This window comes from Lithobates pipiens, unplaced genomic scaffold (genome assembly GCF_037356315.1).
Source record: "Lithobates pipiens isolate NorthernLeopardFrog02 unplaced genomic scaffold, aLitPip1_a1.2 Scaffold_35, whole genome shotgun sequence".
NCBI classification, from domain to species: Eukaryota; Metazoa; Chordata; class Amphibia; order Anura; family Ranidae; genus Lithobates; species Lithobates pipiens.
Window position 1 is genome coordinate 4,993,513 of NW_027507811.1, and position 12,790 is coordinate 5,006,302.

A 12,790-nucleotide genomic window follows, 5' to 3' on the forward strand; every position below is an offset into this window, starting at 1 on the left:
TGTAGGGAACTCACAGCAGCATATTCATATCCACAATCGTTTTGTCCAGGATCCAGTCTGCCTCATTAATGTGTGACCGACTCACAGACTGGATCCTTGGCAAAACGATTAAAGGTGTGCCAAACATTCGCCCAGCTGTGCCAAATTCTGTCGGTATTTTCATTAACACAACAATTTCCTATGACCGTCAGATCCATCTTGGGGCAATAATGTGGTATTAGTACTGCAGTGCCACATTATTGCCACTAGATGGAGCCAATGACCATAGGAAATAATAAAATACGTCCAATGCTGGTCACGGCTGGGAGAATGCAAACAAACCTGTAAGGGTTTGTGAAATCTTCCACCACAAAATGTACTCAGCCAATGAGAGGTAATGACTCCATTTTTATTTTAAAAAGGCCTAGAAGACCGCTTTTTAAGTGGTGGGGTTAACGTGTTTCGTCCTGGAAGACGACTTGAGAAAACAGACCTCTTGCAAGAGAAAAATAGACCTCTAAGTCTCCATACCACAAAATGTACTCAGCCAATGAGAGGTAATGACTCCATTTTTATTTTAAAAAGGCCTAGAAGACCCCTTTTTAAGTGGTGGGGTTAACATGTTTCGTCCTGGAAGACGACTTGAGTAAAAACAGACCTCTTGCAAGAGAAAAATAGACCTCTAAGTCTCCATACCACAAAATGTACTTAGCCAATGAGAGGTAAGGACTCCATTTTTATTTTAAAAGGCCTAGAAGACTGATTTTTAAGTGGTGGGGTTAACGTGTTTCGTCCTGGAAGACGACTTGAGTAGAAACAGACCTCTTGCAAGAGAATAATAGACCTCTAAGTCTCCATACCACAAAATGTACTCAGCCAATGAGAGGTAATGACTCAATTTTTATTTTAAAAGGCCTAGAAGACCGCTTTTTAAGTGGTGGGGTTAACGTGTTTCGTCCTGGAAGACGACTTGAGAAAACAGACCTCTTGCAAGAGAAAAATAGACCTCTATGTCTCCATAGCACAAAATGTACTCAGCCAATGAGAGGTAATGACTCCATTTTTATTTTAAAAAGGCCTAGAAGACCGCTTTTTAAGTGGTGGGGTTAACGTGTTTCGTCCCGGAAGACGACTTGAGAAAACAGACCTCTTGCAAGAGAATAATAGACCTCTAAGTCTCCATACCACAAAATGTACTCAGCCAATGAGAGGTAAGGACTCCATTTTTATTTTTCTCCTGCTATCAATGGCCGACACGGTACAACACTTCATCCATGTCTTTGGTGATCTCTGATCTCCTTATCAACTGTTTCTTCCATGATGAAGATCAGCCATGGAGTATATCTGAGGTGTATATCAGGGGGTGCTTCTTCCCCACATGTCCAGCAACATTCATATACAAGACATTTCCCGCACTCACTAATACACCTCCAGGGTTGTGTGGGACTCCCTGATATACAGGAAGACAGGACTTCAGTGAGGAACATTTCCCTCACTCAGCACAGGAATATGGCTTCTCTTCCATGTGAGATCTCTGGTGTTTATCAAGGACAACAATACGGCTTTTCTGCCGTGTGAGACCTGTGATGTTTGACAAGATGTGAATTTTGTACAAAACATTTCCCGCACTCGGTACACGTATAGGGCTTTTCTCCCGTATGCAACCTCTGATGTCTGTAAAGGTTGCTGTTTTGTGAAAAACATTTCCCGCACACAGGACAGGAAAACGGCTTCTCACCTGTGTGAGACCTTTGATGTGAGACAAGACCTGATTTTTGTACAAAACATTTACCGCATTCAGAACAGGAATATGGCTTCTCCTCCATGTGGAATTTTTGGTGTTTAAGAAAACTGTACTTATCTGAAAAACATTTCCCGCACTCAGGACAACAATAAGGCTTTTCTCCCGTGTGAGACCTCCGATGTGTGACAAGTTCTGAATTTTTTACAAAACGTTTCCCGCACTCAGTACAGGAATATGGCTTTTCTCCCGTGTGCAATCTCTGATGTGTGTAAAGATAGGACTTCCTCGAAAAACATTTCCCGCACTCAGAACAGGAAAACGGCTTCTCCGCCGCGTGAGACCCCTGATGTTCGACAAGTTGTGATTTTTGTCCAAAACATTTCCAGCACATAGTACAGGAATACGGCTTCTCACCTGTGTGTGATATCTGATGTCTGTTAAGATGGGACTTCCGTGAAAAACATTTCCCGCACTCAGGACAGGAATACAGCTTATCACCTGTGTGCAATGTTATATGTATGTCAAGACTGGACTTCTGTGAAAAACATTTCCCACACTCAGGACAGGAATATGGCTTCTCTCCCATGTGAGTTGTTTTATGCCTATTAAGTTTGGATTTCAAACGAAAACACTTCCCGCACTCAGGACAGGAAAAGCTCTTCTCTGTTGGAAGAACGGCACTGTCCCGCACAATCTGAGGTTCCTCGGGATAAGAGGAATACGATGGTCCGGCACCGTCCCGCACAGTCTGAGGTTCCTCGGGATAAGAGGAATACGATGGTCCGGCACCGTCCCGCACAGTCTGAGGTTCCTCAGGATAAGAGGAATACGATGGTCCGGCACCGTCCCGCACAGTCTGAGGTTCCTCGGGATAAGAGGAATACGATGGTCCGGCACCGTCCCGCACAGTCTGAGGTTCCTCAGGATAAGAGGAATACGATGGTCCGGCACCGTCCCGCACAGTCTGAGGTTCCTCAGGATAAGAGGAATACGATGGTCCGGCACCGTCCCGCACAGTCTGAGGTTCCTCGGGATAAGAGGAATACGATGGTCCATCTACACTGTGTGGTGCCGGATGGACATTTGAGGTAGTCGGGTTTTCTCCTGGACTATACTGTGTGATGTCCTCATCTTCTACTTTACAGTCTGGAGACAAAGTGAGACAATCCTCTGAGGTTTTCCTCATCTCCCGTCCATCTACTAAAATAGAAATACAAAGATTATTACTAGACATGAGCTGATTGGTTCCCCTAAACCAGGACTCCGCCCACATCAGGCAGCTTTGTCTCTGAGGATCATTCAAAAGTCATTCAAATTATACATATTATATTCCAGGCCACAGATACGATTACAGTTTTAGTATCTACTGACCTAATGATAATTCTGTTATAAGGTAAAAATATAAAGGTTGTGACTTAGGACAAATTATAAGTAGAATTGTTTAACCACTTCAGCCCCGGACCATTTGGCTTATTATTACTAGACACAAGCAGATTGGTTCCCCTAAACCAGGACTCCGCCCACATCAGGCAGCTTTGTCTCTGAGGATCTTACAATTCCCCCCTCAAGGTAACTAGTAAATGGGTCCTCTGATCTCCTACCAGATCATTTCTTTATTCATGGACCTTAGTCAGAGAGTGAGGAAACAACGAGAACTGTCTTCTATAGGAGTGACAGTGATGAGGGGATTATAGGACGAGTGTCCCCTCCCCCTCTATCACTCATTGCCATCTTCCCAACACAAGAAGTCCTGCACTTCCTTATTTAGTCCATGATTTAGTCATGAATAACAGCGGGGCTGAGCCCCACCAGAGGTCAGAGAGTGAGGATGGGGGGAGGACAACCAAGATGAAGACTGGACTGATCCTGAAGACCCCCATCATTGGGTTATTGACTCCTCCCTCATTATCACTTTCTGTTTAAGGTTCCAAAGTTGGAGGAAGTTATCACATTATTATCACCATGTAAAAGTCTGTCCTCCAATCACATCATCCGATATAAAATGTCCAGCTGGTAGGAAATGGGTGTAACAAAAGAGAATACATATTATGTGTATTTATAGCAGTGGGGGGAGGGGAGAGAGCAGAAGTCAGGAGTATATAATGTACAACATACAGAATATAGTGCAGGGGTCAGGAGTATGTAATGTACAACATACAGAATATAGTGCAGGGGTCAGGAGTATGTAATGTACAACATAGAGCAGGTCTCAAAATTTTAAGTTCTGAGCTACTTGCCTGGTCTTAAGAGTTACTTGCCACCAGTTGCCCCGTCCCTAATCCTGCCCTTATACACCCTCATAAATTATCATATTTTAATCCAGATCATACACGGGTATGACATGATTGCAAATTTGAAAATCCCCCCTAGCTCTCTTACCTCTCACAAATGCCCCCCCCCCCCCCCCCAGCTCTCTCACCTAACTTAAATGCTCTCCAGGTATCACAAATGCGCCCAGCTCTTTCACTTCTCACAAATGCCTCCCAGCTCTCTCAAAATGCCCCTCAGCTCTCTTACCTCTCAAAAATGCCCCCCCCCCCCAAGCTATCACAAATGCCCCCCACTTCTCACCTCTCACAAATGCCTCCCAGCTCTCACCAATGCCCCCAGCATTCTCCCCAATGCTACCCCACCTGCTGTCTCACTAATTCCCCCCCCAGCTATACTAATGTTACCCCCCAGCTCTCTCATTAATGCTACCCCCCAGCTCTCACTGATGCCCCCAGCTCTCTCACTAATGCTACCCCCCCAGCTCTCTCACTAATACCCCCCAGTTCTCTCACTAATACCCCCCCCAGTTCTCTCACTAATACCCCCCAGTTCCCTCACTAATACCCCCCCAGTTCTCTCACTAATACCCCCCAGTTCTCTCACTAATACCCCCCAGCTCTTTCACCAATACCCCCCCAGCTCTCTCACTAATACCCCCCAGTTCTCTCACTAATACCTCCCCCAGCTTTTTCACCAATACCCCCCCCAGCTCTCTCACCAACACCCCCCAGCTCTCTCACCGTGCCGCTGACAGCTCCGACTGTCGGGACTGAAGTACAGAGCCGGAGGAGGAGTTTATCAGCATTTCACTCGGCTCTACGCTCCAGTCCTGACAGACGGGGAAAGAAGGCACCTCGGATTGGAACAAAAACAATGCGGGCGGTTGCGGTGCCGGGACCCCGGAGCACCCACCAGAAAATCTGGGGCATATGCCCTGGGTGCCTGTCCCTCGCGCAAAAAAAACTGTCTCTCCAAACTAGAACATGCAGGGGCTACAGGATTCCTTACCAGGGGAGCCGCTGAGATGCAGAAAGCGGGAGCAGGAGGGGAAAGCAGAGGGCAGATCTAGCCTGAAAACTGTGCCAGTGGTGTCTGCATGGGGGGGGGGGGTTATCCCCTCAGCATCCACAGAATGCCTCTTCTCAGCAGGATCCTGGCTGATTCTGCCTGCTTTACCCGCCCAACCTTTATTTTCATTTGCCGGGGTCAGGAGTATGTAATGTACAACTTAGAGTATATAGTGCAGGATATAGTGAAGGGGTCAGGAGTATGTAATGAACAATATAAAGTATTTAGTGCAGGGGTCAGGGCTATGTAATGTACAACATAGCGTATATAGTGCAGGATATAGTGAAGGGGTCAGGAGTATGTAATGAACAATATAAAGTATATAGTGCAGGGGTCAGGGCTATATAATGTACAACATAGAGTATATAGTGCAGGGGTCAGGAGAATCTAACATGCAATATCTAAATACTGTATATAGTGTAAGGATCAGGACTCATAATATCGCAGTTCAGTAATCAGTGGTGGCTTAAATAATTACATGAGACAAGTTGCAGAGGTCCCACACCGCTCCTCCCATCTCCTGAGACTGCACTCAGTGACTTGGGTCTGAGACTATATAGACATATCCCTCCACCCGGCACAGCCAGCAGACAACAGAGCAAGTAACCCCCGGGGGGATTGTTCTGTCAGAGGTCTTACTAGACCCGGGCATGGGGCAGAAGACCCAAGGTACATACCCCAGGTGCCTAGGTCTGAGCAACACCTATGGTGAAAATCAACATTTTGCTGCCAGCTGATCCCCAGAATCTCCATAAATCCAGTCTAGATCCATAAATTGTGTCGGCAGCACAGAGAAGGAAGATTATCGGAGAGAAATCCAGGAATACAGGACGGGGAACACAGCTCAGGAAAGTCCCCAGGGGATTACAGGCTGATATCACCCAGCCCCCGCCCTACTCTGGACCAATCAGTGAGCAGTATGGGTGGAGGAATGTATTTAGTGTTAATGACCCACCTGTGCTGATCTCTGTAGGAGTGTCCTCCTCTATAAATGTCCCCGTTATTCCATCCTCCTCCATAGACTGCTGATCATCCCTCACATACCTCTCTTCTTCTGATTTCACCTCAAATTCTATATCCATTGGATCTCCACTCTAAACCAAGAAAATGAGAGAGAAAATATCATCTGTAAGATAGAAGATTTATTATTGTGGCATCACATAGAAAATCCACACATCATCTCTAGGAGTCCATGTTGTAGATCAGGGATATGCAATTAGCGGACCTCCAGTTGTTGCATAACTACAAGTCCCATGAGGCATAGCAAGGCCCTGACAGCCAGAGGCATGATGGGACTTGTAGTTTTGCAAAAGCTGGAGGTCCGCTAATCTAGATGCTCCGATCCACCAACCTTGTAACAGTGGGGGATGGTGTGACCTTCCTGTGTGGAATCCCGGGAATACAGAGGACGGGGACATCTCTCTGGTGGGTTCCTGGTATTTGGTGGCTCCATCATATCCTTGTGTCCTTCTGAAAACTCCTCCATCACTCCATACTCCTCATCCTCCTCTTTATACTCTTCTTTAACATCAATATTATCATCCCCGAGGTTTCCACTCTGAATATATAATAAAACATTCATTGTAACAATCATGCTGTTTATAAATCAGAACTACCAATAATTGTCGATCATCTACCTTATGATGGTGGGGGATGGTGTGACCTTCCTGTGTGGAATCCTCCTCTTTTATTTCTTCTTTAACCTCAACTTTAAATGTGAGGGGCGGCTGATTGGCCATCATGACGTCCTTCCCGGCTCCGCTCACCTCTCCTGTCAGCAGCTCGATGATCTCTCTGGTGACTTCTAGAATCTTCTTTGTATTTCTCTATTCTATCAGGGAGGGAGGTGGAGGCAATGTGATGGTCATGTGATCTCCAGACTTCACAGGAGGAAAACTCTAGATCTGAAGACAAATAGTAAAATCAAATGACATTCCCAGAATCCTCCTCACCTCACTGGTCAGGTCTCTTTATTTAAACCCCACTTCATGTTGAGGTTTCTGATATTACATACAATGGAGGTCCAACAGCCCTACTTTGAAAGTGAGGAGGTCAGGGGTCGGCCCACATCCTAAGAGCATCAGAAAAAGAGTTGGATAGAGGGATACTAGGAGGAGGAGCTGTGAGGTCAGTGTGATGTCATAGGATTCTCTAACTCTGATTGGAGGGACATTGGGAGGAGGAGCTGTGGGGGGAGCTGTGTGAGATTTCTGTACACAGAATCATTTCTCCCGGGTGCGTCCCTCCTCTCCTAAACTGAAAGATAAACGTTGTCTTTGGGCTTTGCCAGGACACATCACATTCCTGTGATCTCCGTGAATTCCGGAGACTTTACTGAGGACATTTTAGGATGAATATTTGAGACTGGGATCATCATGATAAAAAAAAAAAAAAAAAATTCTGGACATTTACTACAAATTATTTTCTTTTCCTGTATCTTCTTATTTGAATCTTATTAAATAGAAACATACATATTCCAGTCCCCCCTTAAATACATCCCCCGCCACAAATAAAAAGTAGTATAATCCATGTATCAGGAGTGTGTTGCGCTCCTCATTCCAGCATCCTGGTTTTGGCGGGGGTGCATTCTCTCTCTCTGTCTGTCCACCTGCAAGGTGATTGATGTGGTCAGTCTCTGGGTGGAGACCAAACCTGATTTAAAGCCAGCCAAGCCTGCAGTCTCATGCTTGTGATATTTCGTTTGTAACATGTGCTCCAAGCTCATATAAATAATACTCCCATATTACTTCCCCCACCCTTCTGCTTCTCTTAACCTCTGGAGATTAAACCCCAAACCCTGGAGTATAACTGTGCCCAACGCTACCGTCACCCCATGACCTCTGACAGGCGCTGCAATCCACCCAATTTAGACTCTATTCCTCTTCTTCCCCAAACCAGCCTGCCCTTCTCTTGCATCCTTTGAAATACCTGCTCTGTCTGTAACAAACTCACTTCTGTCCATGACCTCTTTTTTACTAACTAACTACTTGCTGTTACTGAAACCTGGCTTCATGAATCCGACACTGCTTCTCCTGCTTCCCTCTCCCATGATGGCCTTCTCTGGACTCACTCCCCCAGACCCAGTGGGCAGAAGGGAGGTGGAGTGGGAAGCCCCACATAGCTTCTTTTAGGTACTTCACCCACCACCCCCTCTGTCATTACTAATTTGAGGCACTTTGTATTCATTTATTTTCTCCACTTTTTTTTTAAGAAGATCTGTGCTATCGGCATCCTGGACCGGTATCAACATTTCTTGATTATTTCCCTGCCTGCCTTCCCTACTTTCGCTCTTCTGAAATCCCCACAATCATTCTTGTTGACTTCAACATCCCTGTTAATACTAATGCCCTGCACACACGGTCAGCCTTTCCAACGGAAAAAATGTGCGATCGTATCTTGTTGTCGGAAAATCCTCACGTGGGCTCCATCGGATTTTTTTCCATCAGAATTTCCAACACACTAAAATTTTCCGACAACAAAATCCAATCGTTTAAATTCCGATCGTGTGTGTAGACAATTTCCGAACGGACAGAGTGCCACGCACGCTCAGAATAAATTATAAGACGAAAGCTATTGGCTACTGACCTCTTTATAGACCCGTCGTACGCGTTCTACGTCACCGCGTTCTGAACGATCGGCTTTTCCGACAACTTTGTGCGACCGTGTGTGTGCAAGTCGAGTTTGGGCCAAAATCCGTTGGAAAAAAAAAATCAGACGGATTTTATCATTGGAATTTCCGACCGTGTGTACAGGGCATAACACTTCTGCTACTTCTAAAATGCTAAATCTAACCTCCTCTTTTGACCTGAAGCAATGGATACATGCTCCTACTCAATCTGATGGCAACACCCTCCTACGAAAGCACTCCAGACAACCTCTCCAACAATCTTCTCACTCTCTCTGATAACTACCTTATTAGTTTTACTTTCTCCCCGTCTTCCACCTCCTCTCCCTCCAACCGCCTAACAGATCCTCATCACAAAAACCTTCACCACTTCAACCCTTCTCTTCTCTACTCTGCTACTGGCCACCTCTATGACAAAATCTCACCCCTGTCCTGCCCCAACCTAGCCACTTCTGTCTACAATAGATCCCTGTCCTCCGCCCTGGACACACCGGCCCCTCTCGCTACACACAGAATCAGGACCCGACCCCCTACAACCTTGGTAAGCAGATGACACCAGAAGTCTGTGGCGTAGGATCGAAGTCTTAGCCCTTGTACACACGGTCGGAGATTCAGACGGAATGTGTCCGATCGGACCGTTTTGTTGGATATTCCGACTGTGTGTGGTCTCCATCAGACTGTTTCTGTCAGAGTATCCAACGGACCAAGTTTTCCAACTTGTTGGTAAAATTTTCAGACAAAATGCTCCGATCGGACATTCTCCGATCATGTGTAGACAATTCCAATCGGACAAAGTGCCACGCATGCTCAGATCAAATTCCTACACCAAAGCTATTGGCTACTATCCTGAACGTAGTCCCGTCGTAACGAAATAACGTCATCACGTTGGATTTTCCGACAACTTTGTCCGACCGTGTGTATGCAACAGTTTCGGACAAAATCCATCGGACAAAATCCGACGGATTTGGTTGTCGGAATCTCCAACTGTGTGTACAAGGGCTAAGAAAGACTTCAACCAATATAAATCTGCCCTCCAAAAATACAATCCCTGACTCTCATTTACACCTTATCATCCCACCCCGGTCAATTCATCCCTACCTTCAACTCTACTTCACCCTCCACTGCTTCCCTCCACTAACTCATCCACCGCCCAGGAGATCGCCAATCACTTCAAAAATAAAACTGATACAATTCGTGATGAGATCTCCACTTTACAGATCATCCCCCCCCCCACTTATCACTTCATGTCCACGGGTACAATCATCACTTCCCTAATGCCTTGTACACACGGTCGAAAATTCCGACGAAAAAAGGTCAGATCGGATTATATTGTCGGAAAATCCGATCATGGGTGGGCTCTATCGGACTTTTTCCGTCGGAGCAGGATCTCAAATTTTCAGACAAAAAAAATAAAAAATCTGATTTGACTTTTTCCGATCGTTTTGTAGAGAATTTCCGATCCGACAAAGTGCCACGCGTGCTAAGATCAAATTTACGAGGCCAAAGCTATTGGCTACTAGCCTCAACGTAGCCCCGACGTAACGAAAGAACGTCATCACGTTCCCAGCGATCGGATTTTACGACAACTTTGTCCGACCGTGTGTGTTTGCAACACCAGTTTAGGACAAAATCCGTCGGAGAAAAAAAAAATCAGATGGATTTTGTGGTCGGAATGTCCGACCATGTGTACAAGGCATTAGTCAACCCTGCTACTATAGACAATGTTGCTTTACTTTTTTTCTAATGCCCACCCAACCACCTGCCCCTCTGACCCAGTTCCCTCGTAAATACTGCGGTCACCTTCTGGCTCTTTCCTACACTCTCTAACTCACATTTAAAATCTTCTTTTCTGGCATCTTCCCCAACTTTCTAAAACATGTACTAGTCACGCCCCATACATAGAAAGCCTTCATTGGACCCCACCAGTCTTCAATCTATGCCCCATCTCCTTGCTCCCCTTTTGCTCCAAAGTGCCCGAACATCTGGTCTACAACCAGCAGAGTGACCCCCTCACTGAAAATAACCCTTCAATCTGGCTTTTGCCCTCAAAGCTCCACAGAAACTGCTCTCCTTAAACTCGCAAATCATCTTCTAATGGCTAAATCCAATGGACACTATTCTATACTGCTACTGCTGGATCCCTCTGCTGGTTTTGACAGAGTGGACAACCCCCTTTTCCTCAAAAAACTTCTCTCCTTTGGTCTCCGTGACTGTAGTCTTCCCTGGTTCTCATCCTACCTTTCCCACCACACCTTCAGCGTCAAAACATTACTTCCTCCTATCCTCTTTCTTTCTCCATAGTTACATAGTTAGCTAGGCTGAAAGTCCATCCACAAGTCCATCCAGCTCAACCATAAAAATATATCAGGGTCCCGCAAGGTTCTGTTCTTGGGACTCTCCTATTCTCGATCTACACCTTCTCAGCTTATAGCCTCCATGGCTTCCAATACCATTTCTATGCTGATGACACCCAAATCTATCTCTCTACCCCTCAACTCACTCCATCAGTCTCCTCACCGCATCACCAATTTACTGACAGACATATCAGCCTGGATGTCACACCACAACTTTACTTCCTCTTCTTCTCCTCCTCCTTTCTCCTTCGGGGTCCTCCAAGGTTACGTTGTTGGACCTCTCCTATTCTCGATCTACACCGCCTCCCTAGGTCAGCTGATAGCCTCCTATGACTTTCAATACCTTTTCTACGCTGACGACACCCAAATCTATGTCTCTACCCCTCAGCTCACTCCATGAGTCTCCTCACGCATCACTAATTTCACTAACAGCCATATCAGTCTGGATGTCACACCACTTCCTCCAACTCAATCTATCCAAAGCTGAGCTCATAATATTTCCTTTCCATGACTTCTCTGTCAAGATCAATGGCACAACCATCAACCCGTCTCCACATGCCAGGGTCCTAGGTTTAATCCTGAACTCTCCTTTCAGCCAGGGCCGTTTTTAAGGCAGGGCAAAAGGGGCAGCTGCCCTGGGCCCTGTCATTGTTGTGGGGCCCAGAGCAGTTGCCTCATACTTGCCAACTATTCTGGTTTAAATTCCCTCATCCCTTGGTGTTTTAGTCCTGTGCTGTGTCCCGATATCTCAGTGTGAAGTGCTGCTACTAATACTGCCCAGCTCTGCCCTATTGTTGTGTAAAGATGACTCACCTGCAAACCCTGTGTTTACATGTACATTACCCGCATTTATATGTAAATAGCGGCGGCATTCCTATGTAAATAGGGGCAGCCGGCAGCATTGATATGTATATCATGCCCCCCTGAGGTCATATCTACAGTAATCTCTAGCAACCAATCAACAAGCAGAAATCATGTGCTGTAACCTCTTGCAAAAAATCAGTGAGCCGTAATGTGTGCTGTAACCTCTAGCAACCAGTCAGTGAGCCGTAATGTGTGCTGTAACCTCTAGCAACCAGTCAGTGAGCAGTAATGGTACACTGCAACCTCTGGCAACCAGTCAGTGAGCGGTAATGGTACACTGTAACCTCTGGCAACCAGTCAGTGAGCGGTAATGGTACACTGTAACCTCTGGCAACCAGTCAGTGAGCGATAATGGTGCACTGTAACCTCTGGCAACCAATCGCAATAGTTGCCTGATCTGATGCAGTAAACTGATTTTGAGTCTAGCTACTATTTATTGTATGTGTCAGAGCAGGTGGAGAGCAAAACTGCATGGGGGGGGGCCCCAAGAAAAGTTTTGCCCAGGGTCCAATCAATATTAAAGATGGCCCTTTCAGCCCCATATCCAATCACTGTCTAAAGCTTTCTGCCTCAACCTCCACAACATCTCCAAACTACGTCCCTTCCTAACCAATGACACCACAAAAGTCACAAAAAAAGTGCAGCACTCTCCTTCAATATAGTGCATTCAAATTATAGTTGTAGCACCCCCTAGCATTGCTAGAGTGCTAGCGTTGGGATTTTTGCACAGTATAGATAAATTGTCAGGCTTGGCTGGCAGCCAAGCCTGTGTGTGCTTTGATCTGGGTTGGGAGTGACTCAGGCAGAGTTGGGTGACTCAATGGCAGCATCAAGGGGACCTCCCACTTCTTTCCAGAACATGCACGAATCTTCTGGGTTGGGAGT

General features: G+C 46.0%; 3 protein-coding genes across 3 annotated transcripts in view; 1 reads left to right on the forward strand and 2 right to left on the reverse strand.

The window, feature by feature from the left end:
• LOC143955908 (uncharacterized) overlaps positions 1 to 12,790 on the forward strand; it is an 865,587-nt gene that overhangs the window by 161,168 nt on the left and 691,629 nt on the right. The window lies entirely within an intron of this gene.
• The window catches only part of LOC143955348 (uncharacterized), a 316,606-nt gene that overhangs the window by 127,982 nt on the left and 175,834 nt on the right, over positions 1 to 12,790 (reverse strand). The window lies entirely within an intron of this gene.
• Positions 1,185 to 12,790, reverse strand: part of LOC143955350 (uncharacterized) — a 30,485-nt gene continuing 18,879 nt past the window's right edge. The window contains exons 2-5 of the mRNA XM_077465416.1: positions 6,700 to 6,873; positions 6,414 to 6,620; positions 6,018 to 6,156; positions 1,185 to 2,923 (exon numbers count right to left, since the gene is read on the reverse strand). Coding sequence (XP_077321542.1) covers positions 1,524 to 2,923; positions 6,018 to 6,156; positions 6,414 to 6,620; positions 6,700 to 6,873 — 1,920 coding nt within the window. The 3' untranslated portion in view covers positions 1,185 to 1,523. The remainder of the gene's footprint in view (positions 2,924 to 6,017; positions 6,157 to 6,413; positions 6,621 to 6,699; positions 6,874 to 12,790) is intronic.